The sequence below is a fragment of the Neoarius graeffei genome, chromosome 5 (assembly GCF_027579695.1).
Source record: "Neoarius graeffei isolate fNeoGra1 chromosome 5, fNeoGra1.pri, whole genome shotgun sequence".
Taxonomy (NCBI): Eukaryota; Metazoa; Chordata; class Actinopteri; order Siluriformes; family Ariidae; genus Neoarius; species Neoarius graeffei.
The window spans coordinates 49,629,103-49,654,217 of record NC_083573.1 but is presented as its reverse complement, the minus strand read 5'-3'; the positions used below and the strand labels follow the sequence as shown (position 1 = coordinate 49,654,217).

The following is a 25,115-nucleotide window of genomic DNA, read 5'->3' as shown; positions in this document are numbered from 1 at the left end:
TTTATTATCAGAGATATACTTAATAAAGTTATACACGGGCTTATACTGAAAAGTATATAGAAAAGTCTAAGTATATTAAAGTGCATATCACGGGTAAATTCAGGAGCGAGATCAATGTAATTCTCCTATTTTATATTAAACTTTGGTCAAATATCGGTCACATTTTATGCAATTTTTTTTACCTTGCGCAATACCAGAAAAATTCAGTTGAAATCAAGCCATTTGAGGCGAATTGGTCCGCCTCTGAAAAAACTTGCCATTTGGATTTCCCGGCAAACACTGATTTTCGTGACGTCACGTGCGGGACGCCTCCCTCTGAATCCTACGTCAGCGCTGGTTTGTTTATGAGAAAACGACCTGGTGGTTTTCTGCAAATTTCTTCAACGTTATGGCGTAATTATTAAAATGGTTAACAGGTGTATCGTAGGAGGGTGTAGCAACACCAATCTTGATGGGATTAGTACTCATCGCTTCCCACATTGCGCTCAGGTGACAATTCCATATTTCAATGCAAACTCGCTAGCTGCTAAACTTGGTCTACACAGGCTGTGCACTGAAACCGTGCAAAGCTCGCAGCCTGCTGGCGCTTCCGCAGGTGACGTCACGAATCTGGCTCCAGACTCCCTTGGGATTTTTCCAGACGCGTTTTGTTATTTAATTTTTTTCTGCTGTAGACAGATGGCCTTGTACACAATTACCCTTCTGAATGAGTGTGTAAAGGGACATTCTTTCATATAAAAAAAAAACGAATTTGGTCCAGAATATGCACTTTAAGCTTATACTTAAACTTTTGATCAAGATATACTGAATAAAAGTGTAATAAAGTATTAAAATATTTGTGCCTTATGTTTAAGTGTACTTGCCCTGTAGTTGTGCTTATCCTTTTGATAGTAGCCTATAAAATACTGCTTTTTCACACATATTGGCTTCTTTGTGATATACAGCAGCATGATTTAAATCCCATCTTATAAACCTACATGTACCATAAGTTTGTGGTCAACTCAAAACACTTAAATTGTGTACTGGTAGTGTGCATGAGGTAAGGGTTAGGGCTAGAAAACTAATCGTATACCTAGAAGGGTAATTGTAGTATACTTCAAAACTAAAAAGTGGACTAGATGTATATAACCAGTAACTAATAGTATATTTCCAGTATACTACAAAGTATACTTTAGTAAACTTAAAAGTGGACTAGAATTATAAAACAAGTAAACTCACAGTATATTTCCAGTATACTATGAAGTATGCTTTAGTAAACTAAAGAGTGGACTACAAGTATAGAACTAGTAAACTATTAGTATATAAGTTTACTTGTGGTATACTTGCAGTACAAAATAAAAAAAATACTAGCTGTATACTCAAAGTTTACTTCTCTTAGACTTAAAGTATACTTTTTATAAACTAAAAGTGGGCCAATTTAGTCCCAAAAAGTATTAGATTAGTTTACTTACAACTATACTGTAAGTACATTGATATCAGTATACTTGGTACACAAAAGTATACTTAAGGAAATATACTTTAACTTTACTTAACCCCTTCAATGCTCTTGGACGAGTCACGTACGTCATGAAATCTTTTACCGCTGTGCCTTATGATGTACGCTACTCGTCAAAAACACCTCCTTTTATGTACCTTAATGTTTACAGTGGAACGTTACTGTGAGTTGGCCTAGTGGTTAGCGTGTCCGCCTCTCGATTGGGAGCTCGCGAGTTCTATTCACAGCCGGGTTGTACTAAAGACCATCATAAAAATGGTACCCGGTTACTTGGAACACATGGACCCTTGGTGTACATTGTGTTTTTCAAGTACTAGTAATTCATGTTTATGGACAGGTTCTCATTGACCAGACCTGTTGTCTTGGACGTTTTTGATTACTAAAGTTATTTTTACTCTACAAGTGTGTTTTTTTTTTGTGACTTTTCTCTACAATTATTGAAAATATAAAGTTCTGAACAAGTTAGAGAAAGATTATCAAAATATCCCAATTTTGACCTACTGTATATACCCGGCACATTACAATTAATTATGGGTGGCAGCCAAGGGGTTAAGTATACTTCATAAAATGAACTTGAAGTATAATTCTTTTTGATAAGGGTATTTTGATTCAGTAAACAACTCAACAGACTTAATTATTCGTAATCATTTAGTGCAATGAATTGGCCTAAATATTCTGAGGTTCAGACGGTTAATTACCGTATAGGCACGCGGGGAAAAAATGCTACACGTATTCGAGCCTTTTGCTTGATATAAAATTCACATTTCAAGAATCTCCAGTCAAAATGGCTCAAATGAACCTGGTAATGGCCTAGTGAGTGCTTTTTCTAGCTTTCTCTCCCGACTGTAAATCACTGACCCCCACCTTTTACCCAGGTTACATGCAGAATACAAGACACCAACTCTGAGATTATTAAAACTAGTTCTAGATTGGAACCAAATTATTCCAAAGGGGTGTTCACACGGCACATATTTGCATCGATGCTGCACCGATGTATTTTGTTGCGATATATCTTACACCGGTGTAAATTTTGTGGAGCGTTCACACGTCACAAACCTGCTTACTAGAGAGAAGCGTGTTAGCACCGGTGCAGCCCCACTTGCGGTCACACGGCAGTTTTTGCGACCGTGCTATACCATAGTAATAATGCGGAAATGAAATATGCGCATGCGTGAAAATGTACTTCCTTTTCCCGGTTGTCATGGCCTCACCAAACGCCGGGAAAACAACGTGGATGAAAACACCAGTGTTGCCAGATACTGCTGACGTTTTCCAGCCCAAAATATGTTCAAATCCGCCAAAATGCACTTAAAACCGCCCAATCCGGCAACACTGGAAGACACGCAGTTCTGTTGTTGTTGATATTCGCCATTTTGGAAGCGCAAAATAGCAGGATGCAAATTATGCAATGCCCGTATGTAATCAACTCTCCTCACGTGTAGCGAGTCTACCCCTGTAGCGTTCAGACGGCCCATTTTATATCGGTGCTGCCCCGCAAACTAGCATTTACTCCGGAGTAAATTTCTTAAACCACCTCCCGAGCAGGGTTAGATTTGCACCGGTTTAAGCAGCTTTCAGGGGCGACACCGGTATAACTTTGTACCGTGTGAACGCTCTACCGGGGCAGCCCCGGTGCTACACCGGAGTAAAAGTTGATCTGTGAGTAAGATGATCTGTCCATGCAGCAAGATAATTTCACTAGTAGTAAGGAATTTTCTCCTCAAATTCAGTTTTCAGTTTTTTGCAATGTGCCCATTTACTGCTTTACAGCTCATGCCAAGAAGCTTATTCATACAGCTGCATCGGGAACGTTCAGGAAATGCCTCTAACGGTCTTGACATTACTGAATCACATATTAAATTATGGATTTTATATACAATGCTGGCTGAAAGCTAATTTGAATTACGGTCAGAGCAGCCTGCCAAAGGTGAGGCAGCATGTTTTACTTTTGACATTGTTTGTGATTGTTAGTTTGTATTCCCTTAAATGGCTAAAATCTTTATCCCGACCTCATATATGACTTACAGCATGTGACAGCTTGGAGGAAAGGAACCACTTAGTTACTTACTTACTTAGGGGAGAAGGACTGAATACAAAAGCAGCACAACACATGGCATATGAAGAGATTTCTTCCGAACAGATGATTATGATATTAGCCTGCACGCAGCGCCTTTTATGGGCCTGGATTCTATGCTAGAAAGATTGTTAACATGGCAAATATTGACACTGTTTCTAGGAAACCTGGAAAATGACTGATGTGGGATAGAGAAAGAGGAGGGAAAAGAGGACAGCATGCGAGAGAAAGAATATGTGCCGTACCAGTGTGTAACTGTATAAAAGAAGACGTTTCTGGTTGTAATATTTCCTGCCACAGTTCTCAGTGTTCTGGTTTGCAAATGAGTGATTCCACGCTTATGGGTACTGAAATGGGGACATGAACTTATTTTTAAAAATTCACCTAAAACCATTTCTTTTTTTTTTACCATCAGGTCACAAAACATGTAATCTTTAATGAATGATATGTTAAAAGATAACTTTAATTTTCTGAGATGTAATAAAAACATATTTATATGCCAAAGTCAGAACGTAACAGAAGTGTTGTGGACATATATATTCTCAATTTTAACAATGTAGAATTACTTTTTGAAACATAGGAAGGTGATGTTTTAGCAAATATAATTAATAAACATGTGTAGTAGAATAAACGTACACATTCTTTCAATAAGATTAACATGGTATAGAGCTAGATTGTAATTAATTTGTAACAGACGCGAGATGGACAATCGTAACAGAAGTAATGTAACAGACATCATTTTGGAACTCATAGGCTCGACTTTGGCATATAAATGTGTTTTTATTACATCTCAGAAAATTAAAGTTATCTTTTAACATATCATTCATTAAAGATTACACGTTTTGTGACCTGATGGTAAAAAAAAGAAATGGTTTTAGGTGAATAAGTTCATGTCCCCATTTCAGTACCCATAAGCGTGGAATCACTCAAATACGGATATTAAAACCGTTTCGCACCTACGGTATATAGAAATGATTATGCGACGTGTTGAGCCTCACATCATTACACAAGCGTGCTCTCTGGAAGCTGGCTTCGCTGCCATTGAGAACGTGTGTGTACATGAACGAGAATGCTGGACTCGCTTTACTGTTGCGTCATTAGTGAGGTTTTTCTCTATAGCCTGGGGAGACCTGCCTTTAGGTCTGCGTCTGGGAGTGGGAATGGGCGTTTCCGTCTGTGTGTGTGTCTGTAAATGAGCACAAAATGAAAGAAAGAAAGGCGCAAACGAGTAAATAAAGAGGAGTGGCACTGACGTCCATGTATACTGCGTTGCCATGCCACCTGTGAGATAAACCTTGGACAGGAACTTACACAGACATGGACTGAGTCAGAGTTTCAGAGGGAACTCCCCCTGTGAACTGACGTGTCATACGTCTCGTATGTCTCTAGTAGTCAATCAGTCCAGCGATCATAATCTACACCTCATCAGTTCACATCACAACAGATATAGTGTGTTTATCGTGACATTAAACGCGGTACGGTCATTTAACGTCCGATTATGAAAGAAAATTACATTTCTAGTCATCGCTCATTTGAAATTTTAGTTTGAACAATCCTTCTCAATATGTGTACACGACGCGGTTTTGACGGCGCTACGGTTTTCTGAAAACATGAGTAGGAGGACTTTTATTTTGACGATGTTTGCTTGCTACTGTAGCCAAGTGCTGCAAACATGTTGTCAGGTGGTAACAGTGGACTTTACCTCTCCATGCCAGTTTCAGATTAGTTTTCAGAGCACGAAATGTTAAAAGAGAATGCGAGTCTAAAAGGTGTCAAATGTCTACAACAGGCAGCTGAACTGATATATAAGATTTATTATTATTATTATTATTATTATTATTATTATTCTGTTTATTAAAATCTGTCTCAGAAATATAAACAAAAAAACACACATGAATTTGACACACTGTCAACTGTCACAGGCTGTTCATGCTGCACAAAGCCATGCATCAGCCTAATAACCTTCTGCGTTTCTCCTGTGCGCCCTCTGGTGCAAGAAAGAAACAAACGACGGCAAATCAACACGGCCCTTTCAAATAGTGTTTAAAGTGTTGAAAAAGCGTGATGAAAAAACACCCTTAAAACTCAGAGATTCTAAAATAATACACACACTAGGTACGGTAAGCTTTCTCAGTCGCCCTATTTTGCAGGAGGTTACACAGTGCATGGTGTGTGTGTGTGTGTGTGGACACTGACCTCAGCTGTGTTTTGAGCTCGTTGAAGCGAGGCCGTTTGCTCGGGTCGTAAGCCCAGCACTTGGTCATCAGACTGTACAGGGTGGGGGGGCAGTTGTGCGGCATGGCCAGTCGCTCGCCGTTCTCGATACGGCCAATCACATCATTGTTTTTCACACCTTGGAAAGGTTTCACTCCATACATCAATACCTCCCACATACACACACCTGCAAGCAACACAGCAACAGCACCAAATACCATGTGAGATCAACGAGAGGGAAGTTTTCTTTACCAAACCTCTGCACTGCAACACTCGTCCATGGAGCTTCGACAAACACACAGGGTATGCCTGCACAAATTATCATTCAAAATCAAGGCAAAAGAGCAACCTTTCAGCTCATAACAAAATGAGAGACAAAAGGAGTCGATCGACACGTGAATCTGGAATGGTTTGTGCCGTTGTTTTAAACTCTCTGATATGAACAGACACCTCCTGGAAGCTCCGCCCCCTCCTCATATGCTCTCGACTCACACACACGCCCTCGCGGTAAGTGGAGAACGTTTTAAGTTCATTAACGTGAAATACAATCTCGATTGATGCGTGTCCGACTTAGCAATCATCAGACAAGTATATATTTAACATCGGATAACTGCATTTATTAGGGAGAACGCTCCCAAAAAGGTGAAACGGGCCTAGAATAGGCCAAGTATAATATTTTTATCTCATTTGTTTAACTGGGTTCTCTTTATCTACTTTTAGGATTTGTGTGAAAACCTGATGATGTTTTACAGTAGGTCATATTTATGCAGAAATATAGAAAATTCTAAAGGGTTCACAAACTTTCAAGCACCACTGTTATGTTCTCATCTCATCTCATTATCTGTAGCCGCTTTATCCTGTTCTACAGGGTCGCAGGCAAGCTGGAGCCTATCCCAGCTGACTACGGGCGAAAGGCGGGGTACACCCTGGACAAGTCGCCAGGTCATCACAGGGCTGACACATAGACACAGACAACCATTCACACTCACATTCACACCTACGCTCAATTTAGAGTCACCAGTTAACCTAACCTGCATGTCTTTGGACTGTGGGGGAAACCGGAGCACCCGGAGGAAACCCACGCGGACACGGGGAGAACATGCAAACTCCACACAGAAAGGCCCTCGCCGGCCCCGGGGCTCGAACCTGGACCTTCTTGCTGTGAGGCGACAGCGCTAACCACTACACCACCGTGCCGCCCCACTGTAATGTTAAAGGTGATAATTACAAAGCTATTCAATATGCTGGGGGGTTTTGACCGGTGCTCTGCTGCTCAACACTGTGACGAGTATCAACAGTGAAAATATCATCCGTGTGGAAATTAAAGCAAGACGGCCTTTCGATTTCATGAAAGCAGTGAAATTTAGTTCCCTCTGAAATTGGGTCATTGTGATATATATGTCGTTTACCAGCTGGGAGGTCCGTATGGTGAAATACCATGACCGAGGTCTTGAAAGTACTGAGCAAGGCCCTCTGGGCTGAGGTCAGTATTCAAGGCCGAGGTCACAGTATTTCACCATACAGACCGACCTTAAGCTGGTAAATAATATATATATTTTTTTCTTTACCAAATTCTAACAGAAAACGAGAGCGCCCGAAAGGGAAAACCGAGCCGAGCTGCCATTTTGAATCCTCATTCACGGCTGTAATGCAAATGGCTTCCTCCTCGGTATACAAGTGCACTTCCATGGCAGGAAAAAACTACATTTTGCCACCTATGTAGTCCCCTATTTATACAAATAGGAGTCATTCAGGATTCAGCCATGTTTTTGCTCGGCGTTAGCAAGTTAGAGGTTTTTATCTTTCTCCTGAAATGTTTTCTTTTATTTCTTCTTCCTCAGGGCAGTAAAACTCGCTTTCGCTGTGAACACTGTCGTTATCGCTATCCATGCTGTAAAATTAATGCTGTTCTCCTGAGAAATGCTGGCAAAATGTATAAGATGTTGGATAATCTTATAAATAAATCTTCTTAAAAAAAGATAAATGTTGACAAAAAATGCTACGTTTGTTGTTGTTGTGAACGAGCGAGTCGGCAGAGGTCCGTAACCCGCTCGCCAGCCAATCAGAGTGCAGGATTTGATGGAAACCGGACCACGAAAAAAAATATGTTTATTTCTGTAATATCTCACAAAATATCAGGGCATTCTGTGGCTGGGAAGGTATTTAACTTGAGGGGTTTCTCAAGCAAATAATGTGCATGAAATCGCTTGCTTTGCGCAGTCAAGCAGACAGAGGAAGTCCGTGTGCGCATGCGCAGGTTTATCTTCTTCTTCTTTTGGGTTTTACGGAAGCTGGCATCCACAGTGTTGCATTAAGGCCTCTGCATGCTCTTGCGACAAGGCTTTCGCAGATAGCTTTTCGCAGACAGTTGTAATTTATCGTTGAGCGGGGAGTAATAGGCGTGCGCGATGTTATTCACCGCCACAACGCAAGGGGGCGCGAAGTCGCGAAATCGCTAGGAGTAGTTGGTGGGTGTGGTTAGTGGAGTGTTTATCCTCCGGTTACTTATAATGACTAGAACTGGAGTCGTATAGATGTACGTACTTTCTCAATCAACCGCTCTTCGTGCTGCTCCATCTTCGCTCGTGTTTTTAAAAATGGCGGTCGTGAAAACAAACCATACCGGGAAAGTAGGGAAGCGGAAGTGCATGTACAGCGGATGTAGAGTGGACCAATCAGAGCCCTCTTGTCTGCAACGCTGTCTGCGAGGCTTCTGCGGTGGTCACAATTTTTGGGAGGTGCGCGCAGAGCGTCTGCGAAGGTGGGGGGGCTACGCAGACGCCATCTGTGATGCCGTCTGCAAGGACTGGGTTGTCAGCATAAATTGGCCTTAATGCCACACCCACAACATACAAGCGTGGGAAAGAGGGGCAATCACAGAAAGATGTGGCAGAACGGCAAAAAAAATGTAACTTTTTTACTCCCCCCTGGCTGCCATGGGAACCACCGCAGGTGTAAGACAGAGGCAATGCACGCAACTACAGACAGGGAGCAAGGCGCAGGCAGAACACACACACTTACAACAATACAGGCTGTTACTCGTTACACTATATTAGGTAGGTTATCCAGCGCTGGATTTACATACTTTGCAGTTTAACATTTGATACATTTTAGAATGTTAAACTCGTCGCGTCTGTGCTCAGTGCTTTCCTACATTGTTGGCCGCAAGAAGCCCTCGCACAAATGCGCGTGTTTTTTTTTCATCGTTCGCATGCTGAAAAATTCGCTCGCAAATGCAAGTAAAACGTGCGCACTGTAGAGCCCTGACAATGCCTCGTGCGAACGGGGAAAGCCCACCATGTGTTGCATGACGTAGTATCTTGAATTGGGTGAAGCAGGAAAACATAGCGGAGAATTTAGGGACAAGTGGCCCTAAATTCATTCGTTGTTTTATTTTTAAAAAAATAATAAAATTGGAAGTCTGTGATTTGATTTCAGTCCACTACACGAGAATAATTGGGTGTCGGGGAAAATTCTTTTTATGACCTACAGTTGAAAAATCTGAAAGGCCGTCTACCTTTAAACAACCGATTTTAAAGGATTATATAACAATGTGCTGTTACGCTTACTGAAGAACGACTTAAAAATCCAGTATCCAGCTACGTTTTCACAACTGCGACAGTTCCTGACTGCACAGCTGATAATATACAGTATTTACAGCCTTTCCTACTGTCCTTAAACAAGCAATGGAGGAAATTCTGGACAATTAAGTTTACTGTGATATTTTAAAATGGAAAATCACAAGCTGGGAAAAATCAATATCACACAAGCCTAATACCTTTTGTCTCCCATAAATGCGCACAAGCACGCTCATTTACACAATTCCAAAACCACACTTACCAAACATCCACACATCACTGGATGATGTAAAGCGTCTGAAGTTAATAGATTCTGGTGCCATCCATTTAATAGGCAGTTTCCCTTTAGAGGCTACAGAAAGACAAAATACACTTTACGCAACGTGTGTGTGTCACATGTAATATTTTCTATGATATTCTCCTGACAGGTTGTTAAAAACCCTTTATTTCGAAAAAAAAAAAAAGCTAAATAAAGAGGTTGCACTCAACAACTACAGTACATGCTAAAAAAGTTGACAGTATGCTCTAAATCAGTTCAGCAATGTCTTTGCTCCGTCTTAATTTCATCCTCATTCTGTGAGTGAAGTCATGAGACACACCTTTATAATAGGAGCTGTCCTCCATATATCTGGACAAGCCAAAGTCGCCCAGTTTCACGCAGTCTACAGATGACACCAGCACGTTCCTAGCAGCTATGTCCCTGTGGATGAGAGCAAGTATCTCTTTAAAACCACAGAAAACGGATCCATAGAGTAGTTGAAAATACAACACACGCTGATTCCATGCATGCAGCTTGGGAAAACCCTGAACATCGTCCGATTTGGACATTTTCTACTGTACATTTATTTCTGAAAACTACTTTTACACGTATCTCAGTCAGAAGTACAGTTTTAAAATCATTTTAAATGACCGATGCAAAAATCACATCTAAACACTATGACAAGGTCGACCTCTAAAGGACTTACCAGGCTTGTAGCACTCGAGTCCGACTCGTGCCCCTAATTTTAAGGACTCGTGACTTGACTTGGACTTGAGTGCTGATGACTCGGACTCGTGCATTAACTGTATTCGGACTCGTAAATTGGAGACGAGGACTCAGATTTTTTCTTTATTTTTTTGTAACATGCCATAATAATTTGGCATAAGATATTTATACAGTATCTACATTAATTTTGTACTAATTTCGCGCAAGAGGGTCACACCTGCGCGCCTTGGTGCGTGCATCAGATAGACTCTCAGGCACGATTCGGATAGTGAACGACTCATACCCGTACCTGCACAGGATTAAGGCGCAATCAGCGCACGTATATAAAAACTGTGAAAACACACTTACTTTGCGAAGTATTGAGTTGCGTTGCTGACACGTTACCGAGCCTTATTTCCTTGTTTGGTTTCCTGATCCCTGATTTCCTGTTTCTCATCTTTGATTCTGCCGAGTCTACGATAGCCTGTTTGTGCCTCACTGGACCAGTTGCCTGTTTCACCGTTTTACGATTTTGCCTGCCGTTCTGGATTGTTTACCGTCTTCACTTGTATTAATAAACACACCTTCTGCACTTACACTACCGTTCAAAAGTTTGGGGTCACCCAGACAATTTTGTGTTTTCCATGAAAAGTCACACTTTTATTTCCCACCATAAGTTGTAAAACGAATAGAAAATATAGTCAAGACATGTTTCTGGCCATTTTGAGCATTTAATTGACCCCACAAATGTGATGCTCCAGAAACTCAATCTGCTCAAAGGAAGGTCAGTTTTATAGCTTCTCTAAAGAGCTCAACTGTTTTCAGCTGTGCTAACATGATTGTACAAGGGTTTTCTAATCATCCATTAGCCTTCTGAGGCAATGAGCAAACACATTGTACCATTAGAACACTGGAGTGAGAGTTGCTGGAAATGGGCCTCTATACACCTATGGAGATATCGCACCAAAAACCAGACATTTGCAGCTAGAATAGTCATTTACCACATTAGCAATGTATAGAGTGCATTTCTGATTAGTTTAAAGTGATCTTCATTGAAAAGAACAGTGCTTTTCTTTCAAAAATAAGGACATTTCTAAGTGACCCCAAACTTTTGAACGGTAGTGTGTGCGTATATATACTGTATATATATATATATATATATATATATATATATATATATATATATATATTAGTGCTGTCAAAGTTAACGCGATAATAACGCGTTAATGCGATCTCAATTTAACGTGATTAAAAAAAATAGTGCCGTTAACGCAAATTCTAATTTGGCCCTGCGAGTCACCCGTAGTTCCTGCTGAGGCTTGTCGCGCGCTGCGTTTAACTGTACCAACAGGTTTACCGTCCAAACGAGATCACATGAGATTACCTTTCACAGGTGAGACTGGAAAAATACTTTTCAATACTGTTCCTTCAGTCTTCAGTTTCCCAGCTCATCTCCACCGGGGAGGTGTAGAGTTATAAGCAGTGAGAATTAGAGAATACAGCGCCACACTATGATGAACGTTTTTGAACGTATGATGAATGTTTTTATTTTTGTTATCTGTTTTTTTCTTCTTTTATGGCAAATACTTCTCTTCAAAAGAAACTAATGAAGAGTAAAATAAAACATTTTTTTTATTTTCACAGTGATATGCACTTTATTTTTCATCCCTTGGTTTTCTCATCTAATATGGAAGTTATGGATGTCAGTGGCTGTGACAAGACGTGTTATGCTCTGCAATAAAAAAAAAAACACTGGTACAAAGCAAACCCATTCACTTTTTTATGCTGATAAGAGAATTACAATAGTTTTTCATGTGACAAAAATGTGCGCGAGTTAACTATGACAGTCGCGACATTAATCGAGATTAAATATTTTAATCGCTTGACAGCACTTATATATGTGAGTGTGTGTAACTTCATCAGTATACACCAAATAAATCATAAAGTATTCGCTTTATTATAATTTTGTGGCTATTTAACACGCAGAAGACCATTAAACGAATGCATACGGGGCTACCTGAAGCGGCCACGCGACTGCAATAGAAAACCATCTGGCCGGCTGCAGACAGATTGTGACCCAGAGCTGTGCAGATTGAGGTCCATCCCTGCGTTACACTACACCGCACCACATTACACTATACTGACACAGTAACGCTGGAAGCTACAAGCTGCAGCTAGCCAGCAGCTAAATAACTTTTCGGGTGCACACGCAGGTTGTTTGTAGCGTTATTGTGCAACGGTTACGCTTATCTATCGTCTTTTCTGACCATACACAGTTACAGTAATCATATAACAGCACACACACACACACACACACATTAGTTAAGTTCAGGTCTTTTATTTTACGCATCTGTGATCGTGTAGGCGAGAGCTGCATTTTCCCGCTGCTTCACTGTGTTTGTTTACTGCAGGACTTTAGGGTTCCTGAGTCAAAGGACCTGAACTACGGAAGCCGGGGTGGCTTTGTAGTGCCAGCCTCGGGCACGCGCACCAGCTCGTGCATGGATTGGAGTGGTTTCACCCAATTAACATTAATTATGTGTATTGTAAAAAATGTACGCATTTATTGTAATTGGGTATTTTGTTTATGCATGGAAGTTCATTTATTTTTCACACACAGGAAAAAATAATTAATTCAGGGATGCGCAACAGGTGCATCAGTCTCAACTGAAATGTCAGATGAGTCTCACATTGACAATAAAGATGATATGTACAGTAAGAATGTGTTAATTTTTTGTAAAATGATTTTAACAATGATTTAGCATTTCCTATCCATTTATTGGCTGGTTTTACTGTCAAAAAAGCCCAAAGTCCGTCAGCTTCAGGGGGAAGTTCGTCCCCCTGACCCCCACCGGGGATTCGCCCCTGGACCCCGTTGGGGGCCTAGGTGGCCCCCGAACTCCCGCCACCACCTTTTATTTTTGAAAAGTGGAGAGCCCTGTATAGTAATGAAGATAAGCTACTGAGAAAGAGAAAAAGTGCAGTTTGTCGGAGTCCCAACCTGTGCACGAAGCGTTTGCTCTCCAAGTAGGCGAGAGCTGTGCTGAGCTGGTAGGAATACAGGATGAGTGATGCCAAGTCCAAGCTGTACTTCCGCACTTGCAGGAACGAGCGCAACTGCAACAACACAACAACAATTGTATTCAAGTAGGTAAGCACTGGACAAAACCACCCGCGAACCTCCTGTGACCACCCTTAACCACAACCAATGAAACCCCATTCAGTAGCCTGGGGCAGGTATGGAACAGCTGCACAACCCGAGATCATCAGTAAATCTTACTATATTTACAAGACTTTTACAGAACGTTTATGAAACAAGAGGCATGAAAAATTAAGATTGATAAACTAGATCTCTGTCTAATCGGGATGTTCCAAGGTTCCCTAGCATCCTGGTCTGAGGTGAGTTTTGCTAGCCTCCTCCTCCTCCTCCTCCTCCTCCTCCTGAGCTACAGTATCACGAGGGAAACAGGAGAAATGTGGATTACCTCTCCCAGTGTGCACAGCTCCATAATGATCCACACTGGATTTTCTGTGATGACACCGATCAATTTCACAATGTGCGGATGGTCAAACTGGCGCATGGTTACTGCAGAGGCAGATTGACACACACAGAACTACTGAAACTACTGAAAATACAGCAACATTCACCACTTCTTATACTTACAAATATGGAGCAATTTAACTTGCATAAATTCATCGCTATCATAATAATGGCTTCCTGTCAAAGATAATATGACCAAATGTAAATTTATACACACACCCTGACCACTTTAATAGGAACACTTGTACAACCCCGATTCCAAAAAAGTTGGGACAAAGTACACATTGTAAGTAAAAACGGAATGCAATAATTTACAAATCTCAAAAACTGATATTGTATTCACAGTAGAACATAGACAACATATCAAATGTCGAAAGTGAGAAATTGTGAAATTTCATGCCAAATATTGACTCATTTGAAATTTCATGACAGCAACACATCTCAAAAAAGTTGGGACAGGGGCAATAAGAGGCTGGAAAAGTTAAAAGTACAAAAAAGGAACAGCTGGAGGACCAAATTGCAACTCATTAGGTCAATTGGCAATAGGTCATTAACATGACTGGGTATAAAAAGAGCATCTTGGAGTGGCAGCGGCTCTCAGAAGTAAAGATGGGAAGAGGATCACCAATCCCCCTAATTCTGCACCGACAAATAGTGGAGCAATATCAGAAAGGAGTTTGACAGTGTAAAATTGCAAAGAGTTTGAACATATCATCATCTACAGTGCATAATATCATCAAAAGATTCAGAGAATCTGGAAGAATCTCTGTGCGTAAGGGTCAAGGCCGGAAAACCATACTGGGTGCCCGTGATCTTCGGGCCCTTAGACGGCACTGCATCACATACAGGCATGCTTCTGTATTGGAAATCACAAAATGGGCTCAGGAATATTTCCAGAGAACATTATCTGTGAACACAATTCACCATGCCATCCGCCATTGCCAGCTAAAACTCTATAGGTCAAAGAAGAAGCCGTATCTAAACACGATCCAGAAGCGCAGACGTCTTCTCTGGGCCAAGGCTCATTTAAAATGGACTGTGGCAAAGTGGAAAACTGTTCTGTGGTCAGACGAATCAAAATTTGAAGTTCTTTATGGAAATCAGGGACGCCGTGTCATTCGGACTAAAGAGGAGAAGGACGACCCAAGTTGTTATCAGCGCTCGGTTCAGAAGCCTGCATCTCTGATGGTATGGGGTTGCATTAGTGTGTGTGGCATGGGCAGCTTACACATCTGGAAAGACACCATCAATGCTGAAAGGTATATCCAGGTTCTAGAGCAACATATGCTCCCATCCAGACGACGTCTCTTTCAGGGAACACCTTGCATTTTCCAACATGACAATGCCAAACCACATACTGCATCAATTACAGCATCATGGCTGCGTAGAAGAAGGGTCCGAGTACTGAACTGGCCAGCCTGCAGTCCAGATCTTTCACCCATAGAAAACATTTGGCGCATCATAAAACGGAAGATACGGCAAAAAAGACCCAAGACAGTTGAGCAACTAGAATCCTACATTAGACAAGAATGGGTTAACATTCCTATCCCTAAACTTGAGCAACTTGTCTCCTCAGTCCCCAGACGTTTACAGACTGTTGTAAAGAGAAAAGGGGATGTCTCACAGTGGGAAACATGGCCTTGTCCCAACTTTTTTGAGATGTGTTGTTGTCATGAAATTTAAAATCACCTAATTTTTCTCTTTAAATGATACATTTTCTCAGTTTAAACATTTGATATGTCATCTATGTTCTATTCTGAATAAAATATGGAATTTTGAAACTTCCACATCATTGCATTCCGTTTTTATTTACAATTTGTACTTTGTCCCAACTTTTTTGGAATCAGGGTTGTACACCATTCATGCAATTATCCCATCAGCCAATCACGAAGTGGCAGCGCAATGCATACAATCATGCAAATACAGGTCAAGAGTATTTCAGAAACCGCTGATTCCATCCTGGTGCTCTGCGTCTGGTCGGAGTCTCATCGCATCGCTCGTGTGGAGGACGGCCCCATATGGACAGTCGAAAGTCACACCTGGAGGACGCTCTGGACTCTTACAGTAATGCTTTTTTTAAACTGCAGTTGTCATGAACAGTCTTACACTCAAGTGTCCATCAATGAAGAGTTACAACATCAACGAAACTGACTTCATGTTAAAACTGTTAATGTTATAGTCATGCTGTCTGTTGTTGTCCAGATGAGGATGGGTTCCCTTTTGAGTCTGGTTCCTCTCGAGGTTTCTTCCTCATGTCGTCTGAGGGAGTTTTTCCTTGCCACCGTCGCCACAGGCTTGCTCATTGGGGATAGATTAGGGATAAAATTAGCTCATGTTTTAAAGGAACAGTCCACTGTACTTCCATAATGAAATATGCTCTTATCTGAATTGAGACGAGCTGCTCCGTACCTGTCCGAGCTTTGCGCGACCTCCCAGTCAGTCAGACGCAGTCAGACGCGCTGTCACTCCTGTTAGCAATGTAGCTAGGCTCAGCATGGCCAATGGTATTTTTTGAGGCTGTAGTTAGATGCGACCAAACTCTTCCGCGTTTTTCCTGTTTACATAGGTTTATATGACCAGTGACATGAAACAAGTTCAGTTACACAAATTGAAACGTAGCGATTTTCTATGCTATGGAAAGTCCGCACTATAATGACAGGCGTACTAACACCTTCTGCGCGCTTCGGCAGCGCATTGATATCTGAGCTCCGTATCAATGCGCTGCCGAAACGCGCAGAAGGTGTTAGTACGCCTGTCATTATAGTGCGGACTTTCCATAGCATAGAATATCGCTACGTTTCAATTTGTGTAACTGAACTTGTTTCATATCACTGGTCATATAAACCTATGCAAACAGGAAAAACGCGGAAGAGTTTGGTCGCATCTAACTACAGCCTCAAAAAATACCATTGGCCATGCTGAGCCTAGCTACATTGCTAACAGGAGTGACAGCGCGTCTGACTGACTGGGAGGTCGCGCAAAGCTTGGAGAGGTACGGAGCAGCTCGTCTCAATTCAGATAAGAGCATATTTCATTATGGAAGTACGGTGGACTGCTCCTTTAAGTCGTTAAATTTCTGTAAAGCTGCTTTGCGACAGTGTCTATTGTTAAAAGCGCTATACGAATAAACTTGACTTAACCTCCTGGGATTTTTACACACAACAGTCTCTAGGTGTTTACATGGTGCAAAAATGGTGCGAAATACAAGTGAGCTGCAGTTGTGTGTGTAGAAACGCCTTGTTGATGAGAGAGATCAGAGGAAAATGGGCAGACTGTTTCGAGCTGACAGGAAGATTTGATAACTCAAATAACCACTCTTTACAACCACGGTAAGCAGAAAGGCATCTCAGAATGCACAATGCTTCGAACCTTGAGATCATAATGGTAGAAGACAACACTGGGCTGCACTCCTGTCAGCTAGGAACAGGGATCGGGGAAGACAGTAGGCACAGGCTCACCTGAAACTGGCCGGCTGAAGATTAGCAAAAGACCAGGCTGATGCCTTTCCGGTCTTTAAGTGTCCTGTATCTGCATGAGTTTATGCACTGGTCTGCTCCTACATGACTGACTTACTGGATAACGGCATGAATGGCCAGGGGGACAGATAAGTGTGTGTGTATATGGGTCTGTCTCAGAAACTGGGTACTGTGGGGGTACCCCACGAAGTATACTCACAGTCAATAAACTATACGGTTTTGAATGGTGATGTCGGTTTTAATTTGAAATAAAATGATGAAAGAAATAATACAGATAAAACTAAATCTTTGATGTGAATACTCTATTCAGAATTCAGCAAAAATTCTGCAAATTTGTGGAAAAATGGCGGCTTGATCTGGGACATGATAAATGGTTGACTACATCGCATTCCCTTAAAAAGGTTGTAGTCCACTGAAAAGTCTACAGTTATCACTAATTGTATTTTAAGTTGTAACTTTATACACCTAAGGATCGGTGCGCTCACAGAATAATCATAACCGTAATAAAACATCATGCAAAATATTTGATCACCGTCGTAACTCCATTTTCCGCAAACCCAAAACCAATACGATCGTGTGTTTTGATCTAAACGGAAAGCCTCAGGGTCGAGGTCACTACCTCACCAAAAGTAGTAACTTAAAATCACTACGCCACATAAAAATTTAGTTATAAATCTGCGATTTTGTTTTTTAAAATGAAAGCTGAAAGTTAGGTATAGAATATGTTTCTTACAGAATATGTTACGATGGTAGCTGGTCTTGTATGAATTTCTGAGCTATAAAATGAGTTGTAGTCTATTTTTTACCGTAGCGTGTTATTTGTGTGCGGGGAAGGACACGCATTAACAATTTGCATGTGTAGAATGGAATTTTCCACTCCAGCAGTTAGAAGTTGATCGTGCTTCCATTTGCGGTCTTTCTGTTACGCGGGTGATCTGTTCGGGCGTTATCACTGAAAAGGTGAGTTTTGACAGTTTTATTTTGTTTTAGTCTTGCAGTATAAGGCAATAGAACGTTTCTTTTTCATCTTACTTTCATATTTCGTAGTGTTTGCGTATTTTTGGCCAATATTTTGCGACCATGGTCAATTTAGATCGAACTTGATAGAATCTACGGCCAGTCATTTTGCCCCGCCTCGCGCTCCGTCCGGTGCGGTAGTGATGTCCTGTTGCTCGCGCACCGCAGCAGAGACCCGTGCGACCTTCAGCCGGTACAGTCGCTGTTCTTTTACCACCGCCGTTATTCTCATCTTTCCGGTGTGTTCTTGATTTTTCCATTGTGTCCTATTTCGCCATATCAAATACCCAAAATGTATCATATTATTCATATTTAAGTGAATAATCAATTCAGTCATCATAACTTGGCATTTTTAACCCAAGCAATCAAAAAGAGGAAATTTATTCAATATTTTCACTCCTCTGTGAAGGAGGGGCTTTAATTCTTCATGATGTAATTATTTTATATGGAAATCAATTTTACAAAAGCTTTTGAATTGTAATCAAAAATATTTTCCACAGTGGAGGCCAGATAAAGCAAGATGCTATCTTTATTCTGATTAAACATGACAAAAGAAACATTGAGTGTTAGGTAAATGCAAAAAAAAAAAGTAAAATTAGAAAATTTATTTTTTGACCATAATGTCCCAAATGAGAGACCAGTTTCTGAGACGGACCCATATACTGTATGTATATATATATATATATATATATATATATATATATATATATATACACACACACACACACACACACACACAGTGTATATATATATATATATATATATATATATATATATATATATATATATATATATATATGAAACTACTTGTAATTGAATCTTAAACTTCAAATGAAGTGCATACTGGAATAAGACTATGAGAACCTGACTGCACAATGGAACAAAACAAATAAAAAAAGTTACAGAAATATTAAAGGAGTTAAGCTGTGACTCAGCTGTATGCACAGTACCAGTCAAAAGTTTGGACACCCCTACTCGTTCATAGGTTTTGCTGTATTTTGACTATTTTCTACATTGTAGAACAATACTGAAGACATCAAAACTATCAAATAACATATGGAACATATATGGAATTATGTGGTAAACAAAAAACGTGTTAAAAAACAAAAACGTTTCATATTTTAGATTCTGGGAGGCACGGTGGTGTAGTGGTTAGCGCTGTCGCCTCACAGCAAGAAGGTCCGGGTTCGAGCCCCGTGGCCGGCGAGGGCCTTTCTGTGTGGAGTTTGCATGTTCTCCCCGTGTCCGCGTGGGTTTCCTCCGGGTGCTCCGGTTTCCCCCACAGTCCAAAGACATGCAGGTTAGGTTAACTGGTGACTCTAAATTGAGCGTAGGTGTGAATGTGAGTGTGAATGGTTGTCTGTGTCTATGTGTCAGCCCTGTGATGACCTGGCGACTTGTCCAGGGTGTACCCCGCCTTTCGCCCGTAGTCAGCTGGAATAGGCTCCAGCTCGCTTGCGACCCTGTAGAACAGGATAAAGCAGCTAGAGATAATGAGATGAGATGAGATTTTAGATTCTTCAGCGTGGCCACCATTTACCTTGATGACGCTTTACACCCTATTGGCATTATCTTCACCAGCTTCATGAGGTCGTCACCTGGAACGCTTTTCAATTAACAGGTGCCTCGTCAAAAGTTCATTAGTGCAATTTCTTTCCTTCTTAACGAGTATGAGATCAAACAGTAAATAGCAAATAATAAACATACAGCAAATAACCCTATTCCATCACTGTAGCGATCCATATTACGTCAAGAAGCGCTCAACCGAGTAAAGAGAAACGGCGTCCATCATTACTTTAAGACATGAAGTGTTTTTAATGAATAAAAATAAAGAAAAAACACTGAATCAGAAGGGGTGTCCACACTTTTGACAGGTACTGGATGTGTGTATATATTATATGTTGTTTAAACAGTTGAATGTACAGTCATCGCTTCAGCCAGCTACATTCTCCTGACTCGGATAAAGAAACAAGACGAAAACACTTAGAGTAGTAAGGTAAGGCTGAAGTTGCTCTCATTAATCTGCCTCCCTAAATCAGCGGACTGAGTAAATACGGAGAGATTTTTTTTCTGGATGCATGTGTAGCTCACGGCATTTGTAAGGAATTGAATATTATTGAACATATTATAGATATGTAAAATAAACTATGAAATTGGGGATCAGTACGTGTTTCAACAATACAGCTTTAGTCGTTTATACAGATAACCATTAATACTTCATGTGATGGGATGAAAACTCCATAATGGAAAAAAGACCTGCGTTTATCACAGGGCTCTGAACCGGTTCAAGGAACGAAAACGAAAACCGGGAACTTTTTCTATTTCACATGGAACAGAAATGAAACCAGAAACTTTATTATTTTTTATGTTCCGGAACAGAAACGCTTATTAAAAATAATGGTAACCGGTTAATACCGGTTTTTATTTCGTTCCTCAAAGTTTCCGTAGCCTACAAATAAAAAAGTCATTCTTCTCCTGCGCAAGTTTCTATGACCCGCTGGGGTTCACTTCCTGTGTGACGTTCGCTGACTGAATGGAGAGAGCGGGAGGGTGGACTACTATCACGTCTCCACATCTTAAATAAGAGGTAAATATTGCAGTCTATCGTTATTCGAAAACGTCAATTTCAAACACGATATCAATATATTTGTCCACGTTAATGAGAGGCTCGCGAACATTAAATGACGTGGTTAACCTCTGTTAGCCTATCAATGCATAGGGCCTGACTAGCCTTTGGTAACACACTAAACGAATTCTCTTTCATTTTTGGCCCTTTTTCTGTTTGTGTAGATGGGAAGACATACTGAGAATCCAAATCGCCAACGTTTGAAATAATAATTGTTTTGAATTATTTCTTGTCTTATTTAATGAAGGTTGTAATAGAATTAGCCTACATTTGGCTTAAGCTGGATGAGACAGAGACATAATTTTATAGCCATTTGTTAAACCGCTGACAGGGAACGTAATTAACCGTTCTGGGAACGAAATTTTTTTGTTCTAACCGGTTCGGGAACGTCTATTTAATGGTGGAACCCAAAACCGGAAACGTTAAAATTCCGTTTCTGTTCGGAACGAACCAATAGGAAAAAAATTCTGGTTCAAAGCCCTGGTTTATCAGTTTATATACAGCTTGTACAGAAATTTAGGCTGAAATACACTGAGTACAGTAAATATGACACAACAGCTGGGAAGAACGCACACAAGCACGCAGTGACTGCATGCACATGTGAGTGTTTATTTATATTCGCCACATTTGGTACTCACAGGCCTCCTGGAGAAATTTTTCTCGAACGCTGTCTGACGAGCTGTTTTTGCAAGTCTTTATGGCCACTGAGAGGGCAGGACTGTCCTAGAGGCCAAAAACAAAAGAAAGATCAGGATTTTTTTTTTTCTAAAAATCGTGACGCGAACATTATCATAAGCAGTGGAGGTGGAGGGGAGTACCGGAGAAACGTAGACTCCCTGGTGGACATCGCCAAACTGGCCTTCTCCTATACAGCGGCCCAGCTCAATTCTCTCTCTCTGGATCTCATAATCCCTGGCTGAGGGAACAAATAACTGCATACTCATCACACCAGAAAATGGCATTTCAGAAGGTCATGTCTGGTGTCCAGGAGGAATCTCGATTAATCAGTCATCACAGAGTGAGAGCACTGAAGTAAGGTCGGGTTTGGACTCTCGTGTCGTAATGAACGCAGGAAGATCTGATTTTAAATCTGCACTCTTACTCGTACAGTCACAACTTTCAGAGATATTTCAGAGATAGAAGCAAATGCTGTGACTCCGGGTAATAAAGACGCACTAGGCAATAACTTAGCAGAGCTAGGCAATAACAGTAGTCTCCATTACTAAACAAGAAACATGTATTGCATGTAATAATGCAATCAATACTGTCATAAGGTGAATGAAACATTAATTTACACATGCAAAAAAAAAACACATTAGGAAAACAATTCAGTCTATAAAACACAATTTCGAACTTGCTTTTGAAAAAAAAAACAACAACAACAACAACAACAAAAAACACTTCCTAGAACTGTTCCTTGACTGTTCAATATACACTCACTGTCCACTTTTAAGAACACCTGCACATTCATCCAGTGTCTTGCAAAAGTATCCGTCCCCCTTGGTGTTTGTCCTGTTTTGTCGCATTACAAGCTGGAATTAAAATGGATTTTTGGAGGGTTAGCACCATTTGATTTACACAACATGCACAACACTTTAAAGGTGCACATTGTTGTTTTATTGTGACACAAACAATAATTAAGATGAAAAAAACAGAAATCTGGAGTGTGCATATGTATTCGCCCGCTTTCGTATGAAACCCCTAAATAAGAGCTGGTCCAACCAATTCACTTCATAAGTCACATAATTAGAGTAATTCCAGCGTTATGGACGTGACACTTGAACTCAAAATGGCAACAAATGACCCAGTGCATGTTTTATTGTCTCCCAGTATTTAAACAGGTGTTGCATATTTTAAGGCTGTACCATACTGGAGAAGTGATAGAACAATTCCCATAGTACATCTAGGGCATGCCAGAAAACGCCAATAAAAGATGCGTTATGGATGTGACAGAAAAAGTATCACTTTTCTTGGGTGACTGTACATTTTTATCAAACTCTGTGAAATTGTAAACCTAATGTCGAAATGGAGATATCCATTTGATAGAGGGGTCCAAGGTGAATATTAAAAAAATCTTTGTTTAAAATATTTTGTATTTCATGCAGAGTTTCGGAAGGAAAAGTCAGCGTTATGGATGCGACGAAATTCCGTTATGGATGTGACGCGTCTGAAATAGACATGGCATATGTTTAGAAAATCAGCAATTTAACCACCATAACCCTTTGAAAAACTCTCTAAATATCAGCTAAAACTATCAAAGTTCTTAAATAATATTTAGGATGGCTATTGTTTTGCTGTTTTGTGGATTTTAGCATACATTTCTGTGGCTTGTGGCAATAATATAGAATTGTACATGATCAAAGTTGATTTTAGCTTGGGTTTTACATTATAAGAAAGAAAGACTGACAGTGACACATTAGGTTGGTTACAAACTGGTTCAACTTATTCACATCTGTAAAATACAGGCCTAGGTGAGATCTCTGGGAGTGGTTTTGATGTATTATATGTTGCTTTATTTTTGCATGGTGAGGTTGACATTTACATGGAATTGCCCTTAATTAAGATCCACCTGTGTGCAATCAAAGTGTCACATGATCTGTCACATGATGTCTGTATAAATCAACCTGTTCTGGAAGGACCCTGACTCTGCTACACTACTAAGCAAGCAACATGAAAACCAAGGAGCCTCCAAACAGGTCAGAGACAAAGTTGTGGAGAAGTATAGATCAGGGTTGGGTCATAAAAAACATCCCAAACTTTGAATATCCCAGGGAGCGCCATTAAATCCATTATAGCAACATGGAAAGAATATGGCACCACTACAAACCTGACAAGAGAAGGCCGCCCACCAAAACTCACAGACCGGGCAAGGAGGGCATTAATCAGAGATGCAACAAAGACACCAACGATAACGCTGAAGGATCTGCAAAGATCCACAGTGGAGATGGGAGTATCTGTCCATAGGACCACTTTAAGCCATACACTCCACAGAGTAGGGTTTTATGGAAGAGTGGCCAGAAAAAAGCCATTGCTTTAAAAAATCACATTTGGAGTTTGCCCAACAGCATGTGGCAGACTCCCCAAACACATGGAAGATGATTCTCTGGTCAAATGAGAGAAAAATCTAACTTTTTGCCCATCATGGGAAATGCTATGTGTGGCGCAAACCCAACAGCCTGAGAACACCATTCCTACAGTGAAGCATGGTGGTGGCAGCATCATGCTGTAGGGATATTTTTCATCTGCAGGGACAGGAAAGCTGGTCAGGACTGAAGGAAAAGATGGATGGCACTAAATACAGGGCAATTCTGGAGGAAAACCTGTTTGAGTTGGCCAGAGGTTTGAGACTGGGATGAAGGTTCATGTTCCAGCAGGACAATGACCTTAAACATACTGCTAAAGCTGCACTGGAGTGGTTTAAAGGGAAACATTTAAATGTGTTGGAATGGCCTAGTCAAAGCCCAGACCTCAATCCAATTGAGAATCTGTGGCATAACTTGAAGATTGCTGTACACCAACGCAACCCATCGAACTTGAAGGAGTTGGAGCAGTTTTGCCTTGAGGAATGGGCAAAAATCCCAGTGGCTAGATGTGCTAAGCTAATAGAGACATACCCCAAGAGACTTGCAGCTGTAATTGCAACAAAAGGTGGCTTTATAAAATAGTGCCTTTTTTGGGGGGGGGGGGGGGGGGGGGGGGATACTTATGCACACTCCAGATTTCTGTTTTCTCATCTTAATTATTGTTTGTGTCACAATAAAACAACAATGTGCACCTTTAAAGTGGTAGGCATGTTGTGTAAATCAAATGGTGCTAACCCTCCAAAAATCCATTTTAATTCCAGCTTGTAATGCGACAAAACAGGACAAACACCAAGGGGGACGAATACTTTTGCAAGGCACTGTGCATCGGCCAATCATGTGGCAGCAGCACAATGCATAAAATCTTGCAGATACAGGTCAAGAGCTTCAGTTAATGTTCATGTCAAACATCGGAATAGGGAGAAATCCCTTTGACTTTAATCGTGCCGTGGTTGTTGGTGCCAGATGGGCTGGTTTGAGTATTTCAGAAACTGCTCATGACAATGGTGTTTAAACAGAATGGCACGAAAAACAAAAAACATTGAGTGA

At 40.8% G+C, this 25,115-nt stretch overlaps 1 protein-coding gene across 12 annotated transcripts in view; it reads right to left on the bottom strand.

The window, feature by feature from the left end:
• ptk2ab (protein tyrosine kinase 2ab) overlaps positions 1 to 25,115 on the bottom strand; it is a 251,570-nt gene that overhangs the window by 45,611 nt on the left and 180,844 nt on the right. For 11 of the 12 annotated variants that reach the window (XM_060921913.1, XM_060921917.1, XM_060921909.1 and 8 more), the window contains 7 exons: positions 21,804 to 21,901; positions 21,624 to 21,708; positions 13,811 to 13,911; positions 13,327 to 13,442; positions 9,961 to 10,061; positions 9,624 to 9,713; positions 5,766 to 5,970 (listed from right to left, as the gene is read on the bottom strand). In XM_060921913.1, the coding sequence (XP_060777896.1) occupies positions 5,766 to 5,970; positions 9,624 to 9,713; positions 9,961 to 10,061; positions 13,327 to 13,442; positions 13,811 to 13,911; positions 21,624 to 21,708; positions 21,804 to 21,901 (796 nt within the window). Of the gene's footprint in view, positions 1 to 5,765; positions 5,971 to 9,623; positions 9,714 to 9,960; positions 10,062 to 13,326; positions 13,443 to 13,810; positions 13,912 to 21,623; positions 21,709 to 21,803; positions 21,918 to 25,115 lie in introns of all 12 variants that reach the window. The other variant, XM_060921920.1, reaches the window with a different exon arrangement.